The sequence below is a fragment of the Hydra viridissima genome, unplaced genomic scaffold, assembly GCF_058129835.1.
Source record: "Hydra viridissima isolate aposymbiotic clone 2 unplaced genomic scaffold, HvirCarnegie_v1 scaffold_3, whole genome shotgun sequence".
Lineage (NCBI taxonomy): Eukaryota > Metazoa > Cnidaria > Hydrozoa > Anthoathecata > Hydridae > Hydra > Hydra viridissima.
Genome location: NW_028324302.1, coordinates 6,782,711 through 6,805,000, shown reverse-complemented (window position 1 = coordinate 6,805,000; position 22,290 = coordinate 6,782,711). Strand labels below are relative to the sequence as shown.

The 22,290-nt window shown below is 28.4% G+C and overlaps 4 protein-coding genes across 8 annotated transcripts in view; 1 reads left to right on the top strand and 3 right to left on the bottom strand.

Moving 5' to 3' along the window:
- Positions 1-6,383, bottom strand: part of LOC145202010 (intraflagellar transport protein 88 homolog) — a 24,138-nt gene extending 17,755 nt beyond the window's left edge. The window contains exons 1-7 of one of the 2 annotated variants that reach the window (XM_090081318.1): positions 6,170-6,383; positions 4,123-4,248; positions 1,738-1,797; positions 877-939; positions 612-677; positions 453-516; positions 217-292 (exon numbers count right to left, since the gene is read on the bottom strand). In XM_090081318.1, coding sequence (XP_089937444.1) covers positions 217-292; positions 453-516; positions 612-677; positions 877-939; positions 1,738-1,797; positions 4,123-4,233 — 440 coding nt within the window. In that variant the 5' untranslated portion in view covers positions 4,234-4,248; positions 6,170-6,383. Of the gene's footprint in view, positions 1-216; positions 293-452; positions 517-611; positions 678-876; positions 940-1,737; positions 1,798-4,122; positions 4,249-5,232; positions 5,257-6,169 lie in introns of those variants that run through there. The other variant, XM_090081319.1, reaches the window with a different exon arrangement.
- Positions 6,384-8,346: 1,963 nt separating this feature from the next.
- Positions 8,347-9,211, top strand: LOC149890782 (uncharacterized). The gene has a single exon (XM_090081334.1). It carries the CDS (start codon positions 8,469-8,471, stop codon positions 8,949-8,951), a length of 483 nt encoding a protein of 160 aa, XP_089937460.1. The 5' UTR covers positions 8,347-8,468; the 3' UTR covers positions 8,952-9,211.
- A 1,223-nt stretch (positions 9,212-10,434) lies between these two features.
- Positions 10,435-15,130, bottom strand: LOC145180429 (protein MIX23-like). Of its 3 annotated transcripts, XM_090081342.1 has the most exons (7): positions 14,989-15,081; positions 13,377-13,439; positions 12,969-13,037; positions 12,568-12,693; positions 12,288-12,431; positions 12,086-12,145; positions 10,435-10,589 (listed from the first exon to the last, which is right to left on the bottom strand). In XM_090081342.1, the coding sequence occupies exons 4-7, from the start codon at positions 12,589-12,591 to the stop codon at positions 10,533-10,535; spliced, it is 285 nt and encodes a 94-aa protein (XP_089937468.1). In that variant the 5' UTR covers positions 12,592-12,693; positions 12,969-13,037; positions 13,377-13,439; positions 14,989-15,081; the 3' UTR covers positions 10,435-10,532. The 3 variants fall into 3 exon arrangements, with proteins under 3 accessions (XP_089937468.1, XP_089937467.1, XP_089937466.1); XM_090081341.1 differs by lacking the exon at positions 13,377-13,439 and having other exon boundaries at positions 14,989-15,084; XM_090081340.1 differs by lacking the exons at positions 12,969-13,037; positions 13,377-13,439 and having other exon boundaries at positions 14,989-15,130.
- A 1,608-nt stretch (positions 15,131-16,738) lies between these two features.
- Positions 16,739-21,601, bottom strand: LOC145180207 (uncharacterized). Of its 2 annotated transcripts, none has more exons than XM_090081328.1 (2): positions 20,919-21,601; positions 16,739-17,329 (listed from the first exon to the last, which is right to left on the bottom strand). In XM_090081328.1, exons 1-2 carry the CDS (start codon positions 21,485-21,487, stop codon positions 16,972-16,974), a joined length of 927 nt encoding a protein of 308 aa, XP_089937454.1. In that variant the 5' UTR covers positions 21,488-21,601; the 3' UTR covers positions 16,739-16,971. The 2 variants fall into 2 exon arrangements, with proteins under 2 accessions (XP_089937454.1, XP_089937453.1); XM_090081327.1 differs by having other exon boundaries at positions 16,739-17,377; positions 20,919-21,593.
- Positions 21,602-22,290: the final 689 nt, after the last annotated feature.

Genomic DNA, 22,290 nt, shown 5'->3' with positions numbered 1-22,290 from the left:
TTATAATAGAATATTAGCATAATTAACAAAAAATTACAAAATTTAGTAATTAAATTGCTTAAGGTCACACAAAAATGGAAATTAAATGATTTTCTTGGTTGATTTTTTTTTGGCTGAGATAAGCAGCATACATCTACTTTTCAAAATTTAACTATTTTTTATTAACAACTAATTATTTTATCAACTAAAAGAATAGAAAATGTAACACAAAAGTACCTATCTTCACTTTTGGCATCTAAAGGTGGAGGTGGGCCTTTTGCTTGTTGCAAGGGATCAAATGATGCGTTTGATGCTAGAAAAAGGAGTTGACAGCCCTACTTTAAGTTTAAAATTTGAGACAAAATTTATTGACTTATGTTTTAATCAAAGTTTTTAACAATAAAAATTAATCAACAGTTACATTCAAAAGCTACATAGAATCATCAAATGATCAAGATATATATTATATGTACCTTTCCCAGCTCCAGAATATCCTGCAGCACGCACAGCAGTCATTGGTCTTGCTTGGGCTGGATTCTTATAAAAAAATTGTGAAACAATTAAATTAAAAAACAATTAAAAATGAAAATTCCTTTTTAATTTATACCCAAAAATATTAAATTGCCACTTACAGCTGCAACACCTGTTACTGGTCTGCCTCCTGTGACTGAGACAGGCACTGCACCACGTCCACGATTCTATATTATCAAAAAATTTTATTGTTCCAAAAATCTAATAAAGTATAATTTAGTTTCTTTCTATTGAAATTATAACGAGTTGTAAAAAATTTAAAAAAGTAATATATTCATATTTAAGTATATATGTATATTAAACATCCGTTAAATGAACTAAATGAAATATTTTTCAATTCCTAAAGTTTCATTAAATCAAAATTACCAAAGATGTGTTCATTCTTTGGGTAGCACTTGTTCCAAGAGGAGGCCTTCCAGCACTTGAACTCTAATAGAAAGTTCACTAAAAAGTCATTTAATATCACATAAATTAATTTGTGAAATTGTCAACCTGTAATAAATATCAAATGTAATTTCAAACTTTACAGTAATTCTTTTTAGCCTCATGCATCAGAGGAAAGCAGCCAACAAATTTTTTATGTACAACTTATTGATTTTAATGGTAATCAGCTCTTAGATGAATATTCATGGATCTAATAAGTCCAGTGACCATCCTTAACACCAAGCTTGGATAAATTACATATATCTTAATGGACTTTTGAAATTGTAATTCTGAATAAATAAATGTTTATCTTGTTGTTTGATACGTGTAAAGTTAATTGATTAGTTACACATATCTATGAAAACTTTAAACCAATATTTTTATAGTTAGAAAATTATTTTAATTTTGGCATAAAACATTTACAGAATCAAATCCAGGTAATAACTTTTTGCTGAAATTTTTAGTGATTGAAACTGATCATATGACACATGCACAGGAGCTTTTTTCATGCATGTGTCAACTTTAATTAAGAGTGTATAGTTGATAGTAAACTCAATTCTAGCACAAGTGATTAAAGGAAAATGTTGAGTTATGTCAGGCAACACAGGGCTACCAAAAAATATCATAGTAAATATCAAATACTACTTTAACCTTTAATTCAACCTAAAAAGAACAGAATTATGCCTGAATAGAATTCCCAGCCTTTCAAAACCTTAATTTTAAGATTGAATGTTTGACTATAATACAAAATTGTTCAAAAACTAGGAATTTAATACACTTTTTTAAATAAAGGTATAAATATACCATTCTTTTTCCATAACTTGTCTTTAAAGCCTTTTGGAATCCTTCATCTTCATATAAACCCTACAAATATTAAGTTTATATTATATGTTCATGCATGAACCACATGAATTTGTAAATAAAAAATTATTTGAATCTCAAATAATATGAGCAGAACTGGGGGTAATAACTACTAACCACTAAATGAAAGCTTAGTCTACTAACCCCTAACCACTAAACAATTATAATTAAGCAAACTAACTGCTAATCCACTAAACACCTAAATAAAAACCAAAAAGTACATTAAAAAAGAAAAAACAGTCAATAAATCAGTCTGTAAAAAGAATGATTTGTTTTTCAAAAGTTTAATTTGTACTTTTTAAAAATTGCCTTTGATAGCAAATATATCTCTGGATTTAATGTTATTTACATTAAATCCAGAGGTATATTTCCATATGATGGAGAGTTTCTATAAAACATGGATGTTTTACATGTTCAAGAATTGTGAAAACCACTGAAGAAAATCAATTGCACAATCAAATTTGATTAATATTGTAACTTTTGATTACTTAGCTTCTTTTTTTAAAAATATTATGCAAGGTTTTTTTATGCTCTTTAGTTTTCATCCATTTGAATTTGAACATGGAATGTCAAATACTAGCAATAATAAACTTATCCAAATAAAATCACCGAAATCTTTTGTCAACTACATGATATGCTTTCAATTAGTGGATCACAATAGACAGATTTTGGGATTAAAAATCTCATTTAATATAACAATTGTTGGAATCAAAAATCCTAAGTGAGGTTTGAGCTCATCTTTATCCATGGCTCTTGCCAATAGTCTGAAAATCTCAATAAATTCAATAATAAATTGATTACAAATGGTTGTAACTCAGCTAAAAAAAATAGTGAATGAAGATTATCACTCAAGTCAGTTAAATTGTGGTCCAAAGCATGTCCAGGAACTTTTCTAATTATTGGATTCTTCATTTTATATTCTATATTTATTGAAGCCACTAAGTTTAGTTTTAGCCAAAGATTGTTTGGTAAATGGCAAAGTTGATTTTCAATTTTTAGTTAATCTGAGACTATTTTATTCTTGCTCAACATAGTAAGTGAATGCAAGATCATCATTAGTGAATGCAAGATCATCATACGGTCATCCTCTACTGAGGTGCCTTGAAAATATGTAACTCTGGGTTCCAAACTCTTAATACATTTAAAAAAATATTATTGACAGTAGTGGAGCTGGCAAAGATATTTTCATGAACTACTTGATGCTATACTTGATGTAACATAGAAAAGTATTGGTTTTGTACATGTAGATAAAAAAAACCTGTATGAGAATTGCAGATCTAAAAACTTGCATAAAGTAAGGTTACACCACCAACGAATTTGAGTCAAATACATCAACCCATCTATTGTTAGAAGGCAAATATCATTTAATCAGCCTGCTATATCAGCCGAGCAGGTTATTTAAGTGCAGAAAGTTCTGAATTAAGTGCAGAAAGTAAAACTGAATCTCTGAGAAGAAGTGAGAGTTCATTTGACTCTCAAAGAATGTAAAAGAACAAATAAAAGTATTGAAAGACAAAAACAACTGGAAAACATAATACTGATAACAAAGTTTTGATTAACCAGGTTGTCATAATTTGTAAAAGATTTCTGGAGGAGTTACTGATTTCCTAATTTCTAGTCCGTCCTCTGTTTACAAATTAGTCCAGAAAGGTGCTAAAAATAAGAAATGGGCATCCTTAAAACTACACAAAAGTGGTTACCACTCTTTGACAGAAAATTGATAAAAAAACAACCAACCTGGCTAGAATACTAGGTAGCAGTTTAAAAATTTATAAAAATGAAACCAACTTAGAAGCATCCTATGGGAAAGCTGAGCAATTTTTTCCTGGAGTTAAAGAATTTTTAGATGAACATAAGCATACCATCAAGATTGTTACAAATACTGCTGTAAATACAGTATAAAACTAGTCAAGTTAAAAAAGAAATCCATGAAAATGGTCACATAGATGATATGTTCAATGCAAAATCCTCTTCACCAAATATTGAACATTAGTTCATACCATTTTTGATTCTGCAACATTGTAGAACATTTCAGTAAGGAGATATTGAACTTCAGAAAATTTATGACTAATTTTATCCAAGCATTAGATTTGTTTAAAAAAAACCAATACTATTTAATATATATAGTATATATATAGTGTGTATATATATATATATATATATATATATATATATATATATATATATATATATATATATATATATATATATATATATATATATATATATATATATATATATATATATATATATATATATATATATATATATATTATGTAATGAAGGCTTTTGTGACTAATAGTATAAATATATAAGAAACATACACACCTCAGTATCAAAAGCTGGGTTATAAACATTCTCAAAATCACCATATAAGTCTCCAGTCTCATCTTCACCAACTAGATGAACAGAATTTAACATATCATCTTCCCAAGACATCACTTTCTAGTTTACCTAAGTTTTATATATATATATAATAATAATAATAATAATAATAATAATTATTATTATTATTATTATTATTATTATTATTATTATTATTATTATTATTATTATTATTATTATTATTATTATTATTATTATTATTATTATTATTATTATTGTTATTATTATTATTGTTATTATTATTATCATTATCATTATTATATAAACTAAATAATTAGCTTGGTTTATATTTCATTACTTAAAGTTTCACGCAATAGCGATCATCAGATGTTATAAACCCTTAGTTATAAATGTTTGTACCCTTTAGAGCTGCGTTCTATTATAATTTTTGTAATTGAAAACTATTTGGATAAATAAGAAGTTTTATAAGTGAAAAAAAGAGAAAAAGAAGAAGAAATTTTTGATAATCACAAGAAGAAAAGAAATAGAAATCAGAGAAAATATTGATTAAAGAAGAATAACCAGAAGTTTAAAATAAAGCAGACATTCGTATAAAAAAAAGAAGAACAAAAAGAGTAGTAATGGATAAAAGTAAAATAAATTTATATATATATATATAGATTTATTTTACTTTTATCCATTACTACTCTTTTATATATATATATACATATGTATGTATGTATGTATGTATGTATGTATGTATGTATGTATGTATGTATGTATGTATGTATGTATGTATGTATGTATGTATGTATGTATGTATGTATGTATGTATGTATGTATGTATGTATGTATGTATGTATGTATGTATGTATGTATGTATGTATGTATGTATGTATGTATGTATGTATGTATGTATGTATGTATGTATGTATGTATGTATGTATGTATGTATGTATGTATGTATGTATGTATGTATGTATGTATGTATGTATGTATGTATGTATGTATGTATGTATGTATGTATAATTTTGACAGTAAGATAGGCATTTATACAATAGCAGTTATTATAGTTAATATGTTATCACTATATTCTACACAGTCAATGTTTACAAGATTAGTGAAATAACATTCTATCCATCATAACAAGGTTGCCATTATAGCTAAACTTTTGGTCGCGAAGGAATTTTAGACCAATCAGAAAGCTTATTTTGTCCAGCATTTAAACAATCATAAAAATCAAAATGACAAAAAAATTTTATAAAATTCCTTTTATAATATAATTTTTTTTTTTTTTTAGTTTAATGGTGTTTATCATTTTTAAAGTTATATTAAATAATTACCTTTAATGTAATATTTTGCGACACTCAAATAAATTCAACAGCATTATCTATCCTAGATTTTCTTTTTCAAAGTTTTTTGAAAAATTTCCTGTAATAATTCCAAATATGATAAAAGAATTTTTTTTTTTGAATAAAAAAACTCACTCTTCATTAATTTCTTTTTCAAAAAAAAAAAAATTTAAAAAAAAGTTGTCAATATACAAAAGGATAACCCTCTAAATATAGTTTAAAAGCTATTGCATCCAGATCCACAACAATAAGATCAGATGAACTTAAAGATAAAGAGATTTAATTCTCATTTTAATCTTTATTATTCAGGGAAGTTATCACAAATGTAACTAATTGCATATATATATATCAAGTGCTTTATGACCTTTTTACTTAAGATTTTTTAAAAAAGAGAGTTAATCGATTTGTGCGGTGAACGGCTCAATAATAATAACGACAACAAAACTGATACTAACGTTCAGTTACATAAATAACTGAAGCAAATTGTGAAAAAAATCCTTTTTGCGGTTTTTAAATGAATAAATATGATTTGAATGAAACTGTAGCATACATGATGGCAGAATATGTTAGGGTTAAATAAGTTCGGAGATATGTAAATGATAAAATTGAGATAAATATAAATATTATACCGAGTATTGTTTTCTAATATTTCAGAGAAGCATTTTAAGAAGAAGTGAAGAAGAGTGAAACACTTTCACCTTAATGAGTTGCATTCGCCCTTGTCATCTTCTAAACTGGAGGCTCACAAATTTCATCTTCGTATTTCGTTACTTTTAACAGTACTCGGCTTTTTTACTCCAGCATAAAAGTTATATTTATTCAGTTTTAACCCGCCCAGAATATTTAAAATTTACTTAACTTCAGGAGTTGATTATAAAACTTGTATTCCCCTATTAAATAATCTTAAATAACATTCGAAACATGTTAGACTAAGCGTATATATAATTAACTATGAATGCTATTTAAACAAAATATAATATATATTTATTTGTAGAAAAAAGAAAACAAAAAACGGTACTTTTTTACTATAATAAAAATAGCAACCACTTTTTCCTTTCTTTCATAGTAAAAGTACAACAGCATAAATAGTTATAATAATAGTTTTACAACAAACAAAAGTAAAAAACAACACCTAATTCATGTATAATTTATCAATAGAAGACACTCTTGCTTGGCGTGTTCACGTTTTTGCTTTTTTTCTTATATATGTTCGTGGAGAATTTATTTCATACGTTCTTCGGTTTTATCTTTCGTGCTAAAAGGATTTCTTGTAATGATGCTGGTATGTCGTTTTTCTTTTAATAATCGCCTCCACCATATCCATGATCTCCATCCCCACCATGGTGGCCATGATGGTGGTCGTGGTCTCCGTCATCATAACCTCCATGATGTCCGCCGCCACCATATCCGCCTCCACCATATCCGCCACCACCATATCCTCCACCTCCGAATCCAGCTCCGCCTCCGCCTCCGCCACCATATCCACCTCCTCCGTGATGTCCTTGTGAACCTTCGTGTTCACCATAACCACCGCCTTCAAAGCGGCCGCCACCCCAATGATTTCTACCGCTATCGCCACCGCCACCCCAACCGCCACCTCCCCATTCTGGCAAGCAATGAGCTAAGGCTAAAAAGCCAGCAGCAAAGCAAATAACTTTCAAGTTCATTTAATTTCCAATTATCTTCTAAAGATTAAATAGAATATAAAATTTTTTTAATACTAGTATCTCTTGATTAAAAACACATCTAGGCGAACCTGAGTTACTTGAACATGTACTCATTGATTTTGTTTATAAAACAGTTGATTAAATGACCGATTTGAGCATGCAAGTCATAGTCGTTCAGAAGTGGTGTAAATGTTTATAATCAAGGTGCAGCCATGGGCACAAGTTATCTAAGTCTATCTCAACTAAATTAATTAAACCTTAATCGGCATATACGAAATAGAATTAAAAAAAACTATTTTGATATTTTACTTATTTTCCATATATTTTAACATTTTTTACTTAACTTTTTGTTATACATGTTTTAGATGTTAAGAAACTAATTTCAAAAAGTTGTATCCATATATAACAACGTTTTTTAAAGTTAACTAAAATTTGGTGATATATTAGTTAAATTGTTCAAGCTTTAGTTGCTCTAAATAGAAAGAAAGATACCTAATAACTAATATTGTACGATCCACCGATGATTGATAACGGAAGCTATATCGGACCGTGAACGGTTGCGGTTGTTCAGCTAACATTATTGTGCAAAAAACTTAGTTTACGAAGGTTTTGTTTGTCATAGTTTTCCTAAAATCTATTCAAGTTTTTGGATCTAAAGACTGAAGGAATGTTGTATTAAAGAATGGTACAGAAAGGAGATAGCGAAATTTTTTTCGTGTGAACTTTACTTTATCTTTTGCCAATTCTTAACTTCAAGATTTTTAGTATGTACAGGAATATTGTATATGGAAAAACAAATTAAAATATTGAATGGTTTTGAAGCTAGCGAACAAAACCTTCTGATTTCTGTGCAATTTAAATGTTTCAAGTAAAAGTGTCATATACAAAAAAGTCGGTGGAGGGGATAATAGACGGCGTAAAAAAAAAAAAGAACAATCAAGTTTTTAAAGTGTGAAACGCTAAATTTTAAAATGTCGAAAAATCTTTGAAAAATTTTTTGCGGTCGAAAAAAAATTGAGAATTATATGATGAATGTGAGAAATCTTATCAAAGAACAAAAAAAGACTGAAGCATATCAACTTTGCTTATTTTAATATTTGTTAATGTCCATTTTGTTTGTTTTAACATTTATTGTTTAACTGTTCTAGTTTGTGCCCATGCATGCTCAACATGTGTTGACCTGTCAAATGTTTAACAAAAAAGCCAATGAGTACGTTGAACTCGTACAAAACAACTTGCCTTTTTTAATAACAAGATATACCCGACAAAGTATGCTTTTAAAGGCGTATGAGACTAACACGAATATAATAGAATAACGTGAGAATATTCGATGAATTTAAGATTTATTATAGTTTTTGCTGGCATTTTAGTCATAGCGAATTGCTTGCCATCTGAATGGAGCGGTAGCGGAGACGTCAAAAAAAAATTAAACGCAGACGCTGATGAAAGTAACGAAGATAGTGATGAAGCTGTGGATGAGAACGATGATAGTGAGGGTGAAACCACAGAAGATAAGGAAGAGGGAAGTGTCGGAATTATTGGAAGTGGTCATCCCCATCCGGGGCATCACAAAGTAGTTGCGTATGGAGGTGGAGGATATGGTGGTGGTGGATACGGTGGTGGAGGCAGAGGATACGGTGGCGGCGGATACGGTGGTGGAGGCAGGGGATACGGTGGTGGCGGATATGGTGGTCGAGGTAGAGGGGGATATGGAGGTCGAGGAGGGGGTGGATACGGTGGTGGAGGGTACGGAGGATACGGAGGAGGTGGTTATGGAGGCGGTGGTGGGGGATATGGAGGTGGAGGTAGCTAACAGAGTACTTATAAAAATCGTGAGTAATATCATCTTTGTTTTATTGATAACAACCAGGAATTCAGAAAAACTGTGGGAAAATATTTTGTTCTAACAAAAAATAACAACTGGACATTTAAAAATCACACTAAAAATTAAGACGCAGCTGTTAAGACTGACTACAAAGCGAGTACACATGTTTAACAACGAGATTTTATTATAAAAGTTGTAGATAATAAATATTTTATAACGCGTTGAAAAGTAAGAGTGTTTTTAAATTATTTTTGTTTTTGTTTTTTCTTTTACAAACTTCTTTCTTTTTTACGGCTGAGCAAAAATGATCAACTTTACTACAAAAATATATGCGTACAAGAATGTCAAAACCGGGAGGTTAAAGAGGGTTAAATCCACACCTTTTCCTCGCACTTTCAGCTCATTCAATGTCTTTTTAATGTTAAAACTAAACTCATTCTTTTCGAAACATTGGGCTTAAGTTGAGACATTTTTAACATTTTGTAAAAAATTAATTGGTTATTACGGCATTAAAAGCAACACTGCAGCATTTGGAATCAAAAAAATCCCTTAAAATTTCATTCAAAATATGCTGTTGATATTGCTATGATGTTGAAAGCAACATGCTTGAGAGGCATTCTGGGGTGGTCAAGCAAGTTTATGAAACTCAGCGAAAAGCCCTTTAATCCATTGGAAGCTTCACTCACCTAGACTATATGAATTAAAGCGTTAAAATTTCAGTGCAAGATGCTTGCAGACACAGTAGGTGATATTGCAGCTTTGCTTAATATTGTAGAAAAAACAAGAGAATGCGACTAACTGAAAAAGCAACTAATTCTCAAAGGTGAAAAGCCAATATATTTGTCAAAATGATTGACTAGTTGCTGCATACAGCATAAGAAATCTGCACGACACGTGAAATAATTTGATAATGAAGTTGCTAATGAAATTGATACCTTAAATAAGTTTAAATTACAAAATATAACTTTAATAACTAAATATTTAATAACTTACATAAGTAAATGTACAGCCTTTTATAACTTTTGTTAACAAAAAAAGATGATTCAATGCCATGAAAAATATGGACCTTTTCGAGCAAAATGTTAAATCGATAGAGTAGGAAAAAATTACTGTCACCCCCCTGAAATATTTTGCAATTTTGATAACCAAAATAACTGAGAAAACCCTTCTGTGGTTTAATAGGGGTAGACCTCAAGAAACAAAACAGTACCTTAGGTTAAATCTAATCTCTAAAGAGAAATTTTTCTAAAGAGGAACTTTTGCTACTTTGGCAAAATATTTCAGGGATGATGTCCAAAATAATTCTACCGCTCCTCTAGGTAATTTGTTCGATTAATAGTGCTTTTTATTTTTTTACTATTTCAAAATCAAGCGCCTACTTAAAAAGGCTCATGTTTCTTTAGCAAAGTTGCACACAAAAAAATTAAAGATGATTTTTGGTCTTTTAACACACAAAAAAAGGTAAATAATCTCAAACTGCGTAATTTTATTGTGTAAAAATGTCCTACAAATCTAATACAAATTGATAGAATTTACAAAGCTAATTGATTTCCGTATATCGAAGCAAAACTACGAAGATGATTTATCAGGTAAAGGGAACGACTTCCAACACTTCTCGTTAAAAATCTGTAATTAGAATTTTAAAATTAATAATAATGAACGCGTTAAAAGCTTAATTTTTTATTAATTTTTTTTATTAAGCACCTGCGTTTGATACTTCATTTGAACTCCGGTCGGATAGTTTTCATCCAAAAAAGTTAGATAAAAGTCTGTTTTTTATCACATCGTAAAAAAAAACATTTCGGAATTAAACGAACTTATAAGGGATTAAATGAATTACACGACATAACCTTAGATAAAATTATATTTTCAAAAATATGTGAACAATAAGAACAGAACTAAACACAAAATTCAAATTTTAAGGAAATTATAAAGATAAATACTAAAAAATACGTTTCATTAACTTTTTACTTGCACAGTCCAATTTCGATGAAATCGTCAGACACTATTATAGGAGACATCCAAATAAATAGTTTAAATATAAAAAAGCTTTAACCTTTTATTTTAAAGAAATGTTTAAATAACCAGAAAAATATGCATCCAAAAACTTACAAACTGTAGAAGTTAGCTTTTATTAATGATCAAGGTTTTTAACTAAAATAATCATAGCAAAATGCTTCTCAAAATTTAAGGGCACATTGTTATATAGCCTTTTGAATAAACCAGAGCTTGACAGCAACTTGGAATTAAGTTGACAAAATTAATATTGATTTAGTCCTAAGTATCCTTGAACATGTTGAAAAGTGGATTTTTATTGGTTTTTTGAACAATCGTTTACTATTCCAAATGTTTCCTTAGGGGTTCAATAAGATTTAGCTCCAGGTTTTGTGATAGCCAAAATTTATTGCTGTCTTAGGTGTATTTGGGATCATCATCCCAAATAACAGCAATAAAATTTGATGTAATATTCTTTTTTTCAGCGTTTTTTTACATAAGATATTGTGATGTTCACATTTAATCTGATTCTCCTTTACGATTTTTTGGACTAATCAAGTTTTGACTGGAATATCCCCACACCAAAGTTCCTCCTCCATGCTTAACTGTTGGCAATTGATACTTTGGATTTAATTTTAAATTTTAAACCTGATAGATGCCAGAAAAATAATACCATCAGATCTGTCTTTATTTAAATCCAAAATCTTCAACAGTCCAATAGAGATGACTTTTTGAAAAATCAATGGTGCAATTAATTGCAAGTAATTATTTACCTAAAGCTAATGTGTTTATACCTTCATGTGCAATTCCAGGCTATTTATTAAAGCCATAACATTACTATTTAAAATTATGAAAATAATTGGTTCAGGAAATATTAAAAGAATATTTTTAACCTTTAGGATATTTTAAAAATTGTGTATCAGAAATAAAAATTATTCAATATTCTTTAACTGAAGCTTTCTAAAATTTTAAAGATTCCTTAAACCTCAATACAAAAAATTCTGTACAAGAATTCTGATCAAATTGTACAGATCTGATTTTTCAGGAAACTTGGATAAGAAAAAAAAACACAGGTGCTTACTTTGATGATTTAAGAAAAATGGAGATAAAATAAGGAAGGAATTTACCTTAAGTGATCTGTTCTTTACAACATCTTCAACAATCAATTCACTTTGCAATAATCTTATCTAAAAAAAAAAGAAAATTCAATAAAAAAAAAGATAAATAAAAGGTGAAAAATGATTTCAGCTAAACTTAAAAACAAAGTTTTAAAAAATATATATGGATGCAAGAGGTCACATTTTTATTAACAGTAATTAACACACTCACCGAGCTCTGAAGACTCTTCAGTTCTTTTTGATCACTTTTTATGTTGTTCTCTGTTGTTTGATTATTCAAAATATCAATAGCAACAGATTTTTTCTGAATACAATTATGGATGGCATGTGCACGAAATTTATGTAGCTCTAACAACTAAATAAAAACAAATTTTTTTCATTTTTTGAGAGAGAGAGAGAGAAAAAAAAAAAAAAAGTATAACTACTATACATTACTTTAATTTTAAAAATCAAAACAACAACAACAACAACAACAAAACAAACTATTGTACCTCATTATACAAGGATTGGCACATTTTTTCTGCATTAACCTCATGTTGAAAAGAGCTTGTAGGGTTGCTTTTGTTTAATTCATATACTATTTTGTCATCAAGCAAACGTAGGTTGTTCAGATTTTCCTGAAAATAATAACCAGATTTTTAAGCTCCTTGACCTTACAGGATATTTTACCATAATCTTTAATTATTTGTTTTAAACAGTAATCAAATCATGAAAATTATTATAGAAATGTTCATTTTAAATTTATAAACTTTCTTGGAATTTTATGAATAAAAGGAATTTTTAAAGCAAAAGATAAAATAATATTCAAATTAAAAAAATATTTGTAATAACATCAAAAAGATTGTTTCAGCAATTTAGTCAGTTCTTACCAAAAAGCATTCAAGATACTTACCTAATTAACAAAAATGGATTAAGAAAGGGACGCCAATAAAGTGTCCCTCTTGTAGACTATAACTTGCTTCTAAAATTGAAAAGCAACTAGTTATGATCTTTGTACAACCTTAGATAATTGCAGATAAAATATACTTTCCAATTGATTTTTGCAAAACTTATTTTAACATTAAAAAAAAAAAAAAAATGATAAAAAATCTAATATAAAAAAGACTTCTTTATTTCTTTAATGTATTATAATTTTTTATTTTCTATTCTTTCAAAACCTTAGACATTTAAATAATTGACATTATATTTTTTACCATCAGATACCTCATCAAGACAACTATACTGCTAATTTAGCTATTAAACACTTATTTCATAAAAATGTTTAAAAAAGTTACAGTAGAATAATGTTAATTTCATTTACCTTAAGCTAATCTACATAATGACTGTTAAGTTGTTGAATAACATAATTTGCAATTTACTCTATCTAAATTTGAAAAATCTGAATTATAAGGTAAAAAAAATGCATTGGTTCATAGATAAAACAAACAAAAAATGGATAATAGTTTACACAAGCTATTTTCAAACTTAAGACACTTTCTTATCAGTACTTCTTTGTTCAACATCAAATAAGTAATTGTTAAGTTTGAATTTTCCGCACCAAACTACAACAAAAATAACTTTGGCAAACAACTAAACTTGTAAAATTGTTTTTCTTGTCCAACTATTTTTAATCACCATTTTTCACACTTTGTTAAATCATGTTTGGCATGTGAGAAAAATTACTGCAGGGTCTAGTATTGCATCACTACACAATAAAAATTCTCCAAAACCTAATGAGTTGTTTCCTTGTCAAGAATTGTTAAATCATACTGATACAATCATTTTATCAAATAATTTATCAGAATTGATATCACACCATTTTAATTTAAAACAAAATTTATACCATGCAATCATTATCTGAAATAAAGTCAGCACATTGACTGAGCTATCCTTAATGAAAAACTCAAGATTGTTAACAAGCAAGTTAATATGGCTGCTGACAAACCATTGAAACATACCAATTATACAATAGTAATTTTTATCAAGAAATGACATCATGCAACACACTATAACTTTTTATAAATTGATCTTCTCTAAAATAAAAGTGTATAATCTATAATCAAATATGTGAAATCAACACGATAGTAGCTAACAAACTTTTCCCCTCTTCTAACACCCTTCTTCATAAGTTATTTTGAAATAAATCTTTAGAACTTAAATTCTTATATTAAAGTGAACATATTACATTTTTAATCTGATGTACAGCTATTTAGTTTTTAGGCAAGTATCAAAACAATAAATGTAGTCAATTTTAACCTATGCAAAAACCTCTGTTTATCTTTCATACTAATTATGTTAAATGATCAGTAAGAAACGTTATATTTTCTTTAAAACAAACCAAATTAGAGAATTAAATTATTTAATAGATTGAATTGTATATACAATAATTTTTGAATGAATAATTATCTTTAAATTAAGATGCATTTCCATCTTAGGATCCCTGTAAAATATCACTCTCTGATCTCTATTTATTTGTAAATTAAATATAAACATGTGCTCAATCTGAAATCCAGAATTTAAAAAAAAATTTAAAAAGTAACAGTAATAGTTTTAAAATTTTTAACATTTATAAACTACTGCAATTTTCTAAAGTACACAAAGATCTATAGTTGATTTACAATTTATGGTCAATAATTTTGTTATGCAAGCTTTTTATAATCTATTTTTCAAAGCTGATATAAAGAACCATCAAATTCAGCACTTTATCAAACAAACATAAAAATTATTTTAAAATTATGGTGTAGTTTTTGATGATTACTTTATACTACAAATGCCTGGTATTAAAGTACAAATGTAAAAAATTAAAACTCTTTTTCTCTAAATAATTATACATATTTTTATAATTGTTTGAGTAACCTGATAACTATGAAGAAAGAAATTCTGCTGACGCTTTTTACATTTTATTTTTATATCTAGTTAAAAATTTAACCCACCTTAAAATGTCTAATGCTATCACATGCTAGATCATCCATGCTTTCCGTGTTAGTGTTCGCCATATTGACCGATGGTGAAGAGACACGAGATTCATGACGGATGAAATGGAAACAGTTTTTAAAAAGTTCTTTTCAATCTTAATACTCCAAACTATCTCTATTATAAATGAAACCAACCAGTGTACAGCTGCCTTAAATATAAGTCAGGTGTTCTGATGAAATAAAGAATCTGAGAGAGAGAAATTTAGATTATAAAATATTGTTTCTATAATTTTTGTAATAGAATAACGTTTTCGTTACAAAAATGGTAGCAAAAAAAAAAAAAAAAAAGACACCGTAACGTTGCTAAATATCATTTAATATCTGTTCCCCGAATCTAAAGGGCTTAATCTTATAAACTAAATTTTATCAGATATAATTTTCTAAATATCAACATTACCACTTCTTTAAAATCTTATATAGATAAACTAAATATATTAAGTAACACAATTCCTAATTATTCAACATTTCACAGTGAAGCATGAAAAAAAATTTATGCCATACTTTTTAATAATAGATCACGAAGTATCTACACAAGATTCTGTTTCTGATCAAAGTTTGCCCCGAATTTGTGGTTCTTACACTGCATAATTTTCAAAATATGGCAGGTTTTATCTTGGATCAGGCTCTTATAGAAATTAAAAGGTAATCAGTTACATGTGTATATGAATATCATTAGTCATTAATCATGAGTAGATAAAAAATTAGATAATTTAAATCTCCAACATCTAAAGAAAAAGTTGATAGTCGAAAGAGAGCTACATTCAGCAATGTTGAAAATCTAAGTATACTTATAACCAATCAGATTTGTCACAAGAATGCGAGGGCAAAAGTTTTATGTAAGTGTCCTTAGAGAACATATTTAGAATGGTTTTGTCAATGTTTGTGTGGGTGTCGATAATTTTTTTTCTATTTTCAGCTCAGATTCTTGAAATGTAAAGAATAGAATATTAATAATGTTAGTTAATGAGCTAGAAATAGTTAAACAGTAAGAAATAGTTAAACAGTTAGAACTAGTTTAAGGCAATTGTCCCTTTGAATCTTCAAAAAAATATATCATGCAGGAAATATGCTTCTATTAATAAGTAAGATAACATTAGTTCAATAACTAGCTATACCAAATTCTAATGATACTGATTTTATTTCAGCTTTATTTAATGAAGCTCAAATTAACGTTTTACGCTCTTGATGGCCGTACATGCATTGTTGAATTTACATCACTGTTATAACGCCCAACTATAAACCAGAAAGTAAAGACAATTAGGCCTGAAATTAGAGACCCTGGGCCGCTATCAGAGTTTAGCCCCCTTTTTTGGGTAATTTAGTGAAATACAATTTTAACTTTCTTCTTTTTTTTTTTCTTTTTTCTTTTTAACTTAGCTTTAATTAAATATAAAAGCAGACTTAGAAATGAAACAGCCAATTGACAATCATAACTGTTTATGCATTATAACTTTAACATTTACATAGAATTATAAAATTATATTTCCATGCGACAAACTTTCTTCTCTGCCAAGTAATGGATGACCTCACTAAAGCCCAAGGCTGCCTTACTTCTGACACCTTGTGCAACAGAGATGGCTGTTCTATTCTGTGGTAGATCTTAAAAACAATTCTTTAGTCTCTTTAAGCCAAAATTGATCGCACTGCTAAACAATTTGACTCTGGTGTACACCACAGTATTCGCAGTGTTGGATAAATAACAATAGAATCTTTTCCCAGACTGTATTTCAATAAAACTCGTTTTTGCCCCTCAAGAATTTCTGTTTGACATTAACTGCTATAGTTTAAAATAAAATCTCTGAATAAAATTACTTTTTGCAAAATAACTCTTAATAAAATCTGTATTTTTTGAAGAGTTGTATTCTAAGTTAATTTTTAACAAATATAAGTATATACAAAAAGCCATTACAAAATTAAAACAAAGCAATTTCTTAATCCGAATCAAATGCGTAGCTGTGTTATTGCAATGCTCGAGAATATTTCTTCTATGAGGCGATCACGAGATTCTGCATTTTCGTCGTTGTATTCTACAGAGAGCTTTGATACAACTTTCTCAATAGCTTCATCTTCGAGGAGAGACGGATTTTTAGAATCGAAAGGATCTATTAGAGTATGCATCTCAGAAAGTACTTTTTCTAAAAGGCTTTTAGAGCTCTCTTGAAGGGATGGTGGTGATGTACTATTCTTTTGAGTACTGCTCATGGCGTCTTCGTATGAAAAATCAGAAATGCTTAAATTTCCTTCTGGGTGTTTGCCGAGTTTTCTGTACCTTTTGTTCCTTTCTAATTCTTGTCCTTGGCTTTGATGGACGTTATTTGAAAAAGATTCCGATAGATTAACGTTTTTACTTAAATTGTAAAAACAAACAGGCATAAAATATCAGTAATAATAGCCAAACAACAATGTGGTAAAAATAACGGCATAAACAACGACATATAACTCTATAGTAACAAACAAATGTCAATAGTAAGGGTATGTGTCACAAAGGTTGTGAAGAGTCCTGATGTATTAAGTTACTTCACGAAACTTCGTGACTAATTTGAACTATAGTTCTAATTGATAAAAATATTCTGGAAAAAACTGTTTTTGTAGTTAACTACCGTGCTTATTTACATTGTTGCTCCTTTTCTATTCTTAAAGAAATGCTTACCTTTGAGGAGTAGCTAATCATAACTCATTTTTCAATTTTTTAGGTTCTGTAAGGAACTCAAATTGAAAAAATAAAAAAATCAAGTATGCTGGTTGATGATGTTAGTTTCATTTTTTGAACCTTCTGCTGTATTTTAAGTGGGTCTTTTCGTCGGACATTTCTAAGAGAATTAATACAGATCCCTCTAGGTTAAAATAAGTTGAAGTAAAGTTTAGGCTTTAAATGTCTTATGAGAACTAATATAAGACTTCATAAACATTTAAATTCTCTGTAAAAGCTAAAGAAAACGTTTTGAATTTTAAAATGACCATTTTGTCAGAGTCAGAGATAACATTATTAAACAAACAATGTTCTGCTATTAGTGATTCTAAATCGCAAAATCGCATTTTTACTGATTGTAGGTAAGTTCTTGTTTTAAAAGGTGTTATAATCGTGACATATATTCATTTTTTAAGATTTTGATTGGATGGCATTTTTCGGATTATATTGACCTATAGATTTTTGAAAACAATTCTTTGTCCAAAGAACTTCTGGAATTGTTCTTGAATTCCATCAGGCTGAACATAAAACAGTGCATAAATGTCTAAAAACTCTAAAGAAAATATCTAGTTTTACATCAAAATACCGATTTGAGTATGCAAGAGCAGATTTCAATCTACAAATGGTGTCATGACAAGATCAATTTTTTTAGTTATCGTTCCTTGTTGATGTAATGAAGAAAGACTGACCCACACATATCGTTGGCTTTTGAGGTATCTGTTGTTAATGAAGTCCTTCACAAAAGAAGAGTTCTTTAACAAATTCCTCAAAAAACAAGTTTTGAAGAAAATTAGTTGGTTGAAGAAAAGTAGTAATCTTAAAATTGTACCTGTTGAGTGTACTTGCAGATGTAAATGTGAATTTAGAAGCCAGTTCATAGCAAAACTCTTGGGATCTCTCTTTTTTAGGGATAGGCTCTTTTTTATGGGGATCTTTATAACAAAAGTATTAAATTTTAAGTGGGGTTTTCTAAACTTTCTATCTGCTTTTTGATGGTTATTTTTGTGTGGAAACCATCTAAGTATAAATCTTTAATGGTAAAAATGTGCCTGTTTGCTTCGATCATTGTCATACTGAAAATGATATAAGTAAATAGTTGATAAAAGTAAATATTTTTATTCTTACACTATAAACAATTATAATATATTGGTAATTTATATTCACTAATATGTATACAGTAAAAAATAGTAAAGTGAGAAATTAATTCACAGCTTGATAAAGTAATTCATTGAACCGTGGAAATATTGTCATGACTGTCACCAGGGGGAGGAAGATAATGCGAACGCTCCTAGATTTGAATTCCTTCACCCATTTTATAATGATGCAAATACAAATATAGCTATATTCCAAGAGGCTATTACCCGTGTATATGAACTATTTTTTGTTAACTTTATAACCCCATAATTGTCTTTTAATATTATTACTCTTTTGGTAGTGAACATAATTACTTGATGCCTAAAAAACAATAATATTCTTCAATAAGTTCCTTTTTTTTTGATGACCATGCTATAAAAACCCTGGCGACGGCCATAATAGTTGTGTTAGATGTAGGGAGCTTAGGCAATTTTTATAGCCAATGTAAATCTTTTTTATTTAAAATGCATCGGATTCCTTAATATATTTAATTTTCAAAATGGTTTCAACCACTTCTGTAGCTTATTTAGTTCCAAAGATATTCGTGTTTTAATATTTTCAATTCATATACATTTTATGAAATATTTCCTTAAAGTTTCTCGTTAAACTTTTGGCACCGAAAAAAAAACTTTTTCTTTTTTTTTCTTGCGCAAAAAGTTGCGTTAACAATAAAATATCTAAAGACGGGGGAAATTTATAAAATTTCCACTTAGAAAACAAAAAACCCACCCTATTAGACTACCAAAAACAAAAAAAAACTGATTGACATAATAAATAAATAGTTGCACAATCTATTTTTATGTGGGGACGAAAAAATTAGCTTAATTTACTTGTAAATAAACAAAACTGAAACATTTAAAGTTAAATAACTTTATCAATTCTAAAGCAAAACAACGTCCCCAAAAAAATTATTGTAGTGCAACCTTTTCTAAAAAAAATAACATCTATATATACATATATACTATTTATTTTCATGGGTGGGTTTTCATTCTTCTACACCTACATAAAATCATTTGTTGCGTTTTTTGGACGAAGTTTTTCAAAAACGTTCGGTTTTTTTCCGCGATAAAATGTCACGTGACAAAACTCCCTATTAGATGTTAGATACAAAAAATCATTTGTTAAATAAATGATAATTTAGTATTGAAACTATAATAATGTTTAATGAATATTGTTAAGTAAAAAGTAATAAAATAAAACTAAAGCTTACTAAACAATTAGTATAATTAATTAGCTTTTACGAGCGTAAGAAGTGCAAGCTGTAAATCTATTTTTTTTTTTTTAAATGATTCAAAAAATTTCTAAAAAAAAAATTAGTAATTTCTCAACATTTTTACATTAAAGAGCATCAATGACAGGTGCAAACAAAAAATCGATTTTCGATAAAATAATAGATTTTCAATAAATCATAAAGAAATCATCAAGTTATAAAAATACAAATGGTAGGGTATAACCTCAAATTATGATGAGATGACAGAGTGACAGGTGACAGTTTATGAGGTTTTAAAAAATGTGAGGAACTTTGCTGTCTTAGCAATTAGCGAGTAAAAATTTGTTTAGGAAATAAATTTGGAAAAAAAAAGGTTACTTGATAGATGAAGAGCTTTCATGAGCTTGAGTGTATGTAATAGTGTGGTTTTTTAAATAAGCTTTTGCGTATACTAGAGCTTTTTCTTCAAAAGCTCTTCAAAAGCACAAATAATATCAAATTTTCATGAAAAACAAAAATATTCACAGCGGATATTACTTTTGGTTTTGGTCGACATTTGCTTACAAGTTCACAACAAGCTCACAATAAGCTAACGAATTCTGTCGAATTAATAAATCTGGAAATATCAGTCGTGACACATACCCTTAGTTAATTATTATGATTTTCTAGTTCTCATGTTTAGATTCATTGTTAAAAGTCATGAATTGCATACTGTGATAGCAGTCGTGTTAATGTCGAAGGAGGAACACAGCTTAAGTTACTTACTAACTAATCTAAATTAACTATAGCTACGTCAGAATTGTGTAAACTATGATTGAAATTTAAGTAAATTCTACTTTTTTAATATATTTTTACCTTGAGTACACCTTCTTATAAAGCATTTTTAGATGAGATTTAATGATATCATAAGGAGCTACTTTTGATGGTCTTTTACTGAAAGCAGCCTTAATATGTTCCTGTATTGTGTTAAAGTGTGTGTCACTGATTCTCATAGGATTGTTTTCATGGGAAGTTACAGCCAAAAATGTTGGTGATTGACCAAATTGTAAGATAGGTGGATTTATCGCAACATTGTTAGAGATGGGCTGACTTTCTGCTTCAGTTAACTTGACTTGTACGCTTTGTGATGTAGTTGTAGAATCATCTTTAAAAATTTCGGCTTGATTAAGAGCATCTGTTTTTAATTTGCCATTTGCGTTTACCAGTTCATTTTTTATACATTGAAATCCACTGGAATTAGTTTTAATGTCTGAAAAAGGTTCAACGCATGATAAAAGCTGATTCTCGCCTGCAACAAAACTTTTTGCAATTAAACCATCATTAACCTCCTCAGTATTGCTGTTTTTGGAGGGGTTACTTTTTTTGGTATTGCTAATGTTATTTGTCCGAGCAAAAATGTGAAAATCTTTTTTTATTGTATCCATTTATATTGGTCATCATCAAAAATAACGTATTTTTACAAGTCTTCCGATAATACTGTGTAATAGCTTCACAAAAGCGATTTAAATTCTTGAATCGGTACCAATATCTTCTAAAAATTCGATTAGTTTTTTGAGTAGCGTGATTGCAAAATACATAAATTAAGTTGTTCTCGTTGTCAACAAATGCGAACTTTTAATTTTACAAATATTTTTTTCTTCCTCATAATGATTGAGAATTTCTTAACTGCTTTAATACTTCTTTTTTTTTAATGAACAATCCATTTAAGCAGTACCAGAGCATAATTATACTCAGATCAAGTGAGTTGTTAAAAATATACTTGAGACAATGAGCTTCTGAAGCCTCGTCTCCTTTTGTTAAAGTTTTTCACTTAAGACTCTTTGTAGGTCTTCTTCAAATGTAATTAAGAGCTCTCTAAGAATTGTAGCTGATTGAATTTGAGTTAGCATCTTTAAAAACACTCAAGAATATATTGGAAACAAACATCAAAAGTAAAAACTTATGAAAGTTTTTATTATTTGCAAACAATATTTTGCGCAGCTAATTTAATGCAGCTTTTCAGCTCATGTTTTTAAATTTCACTCTTGAGGGGTAAAATTGGAAATGCGTCAGCCAAACTATAAAAACGAAAATATTTTTTAGTAGATTTTATTACTTTTTTTGATGAACTGAAGTTAAGAATTCTAGTGAATAAATTATTTTTTAAGTTAATTTTTTTATTTATATAAAATAAAATTTGCTTATAATTAATTTGAGTTGTTATCATAATGATTGTATTATATATATT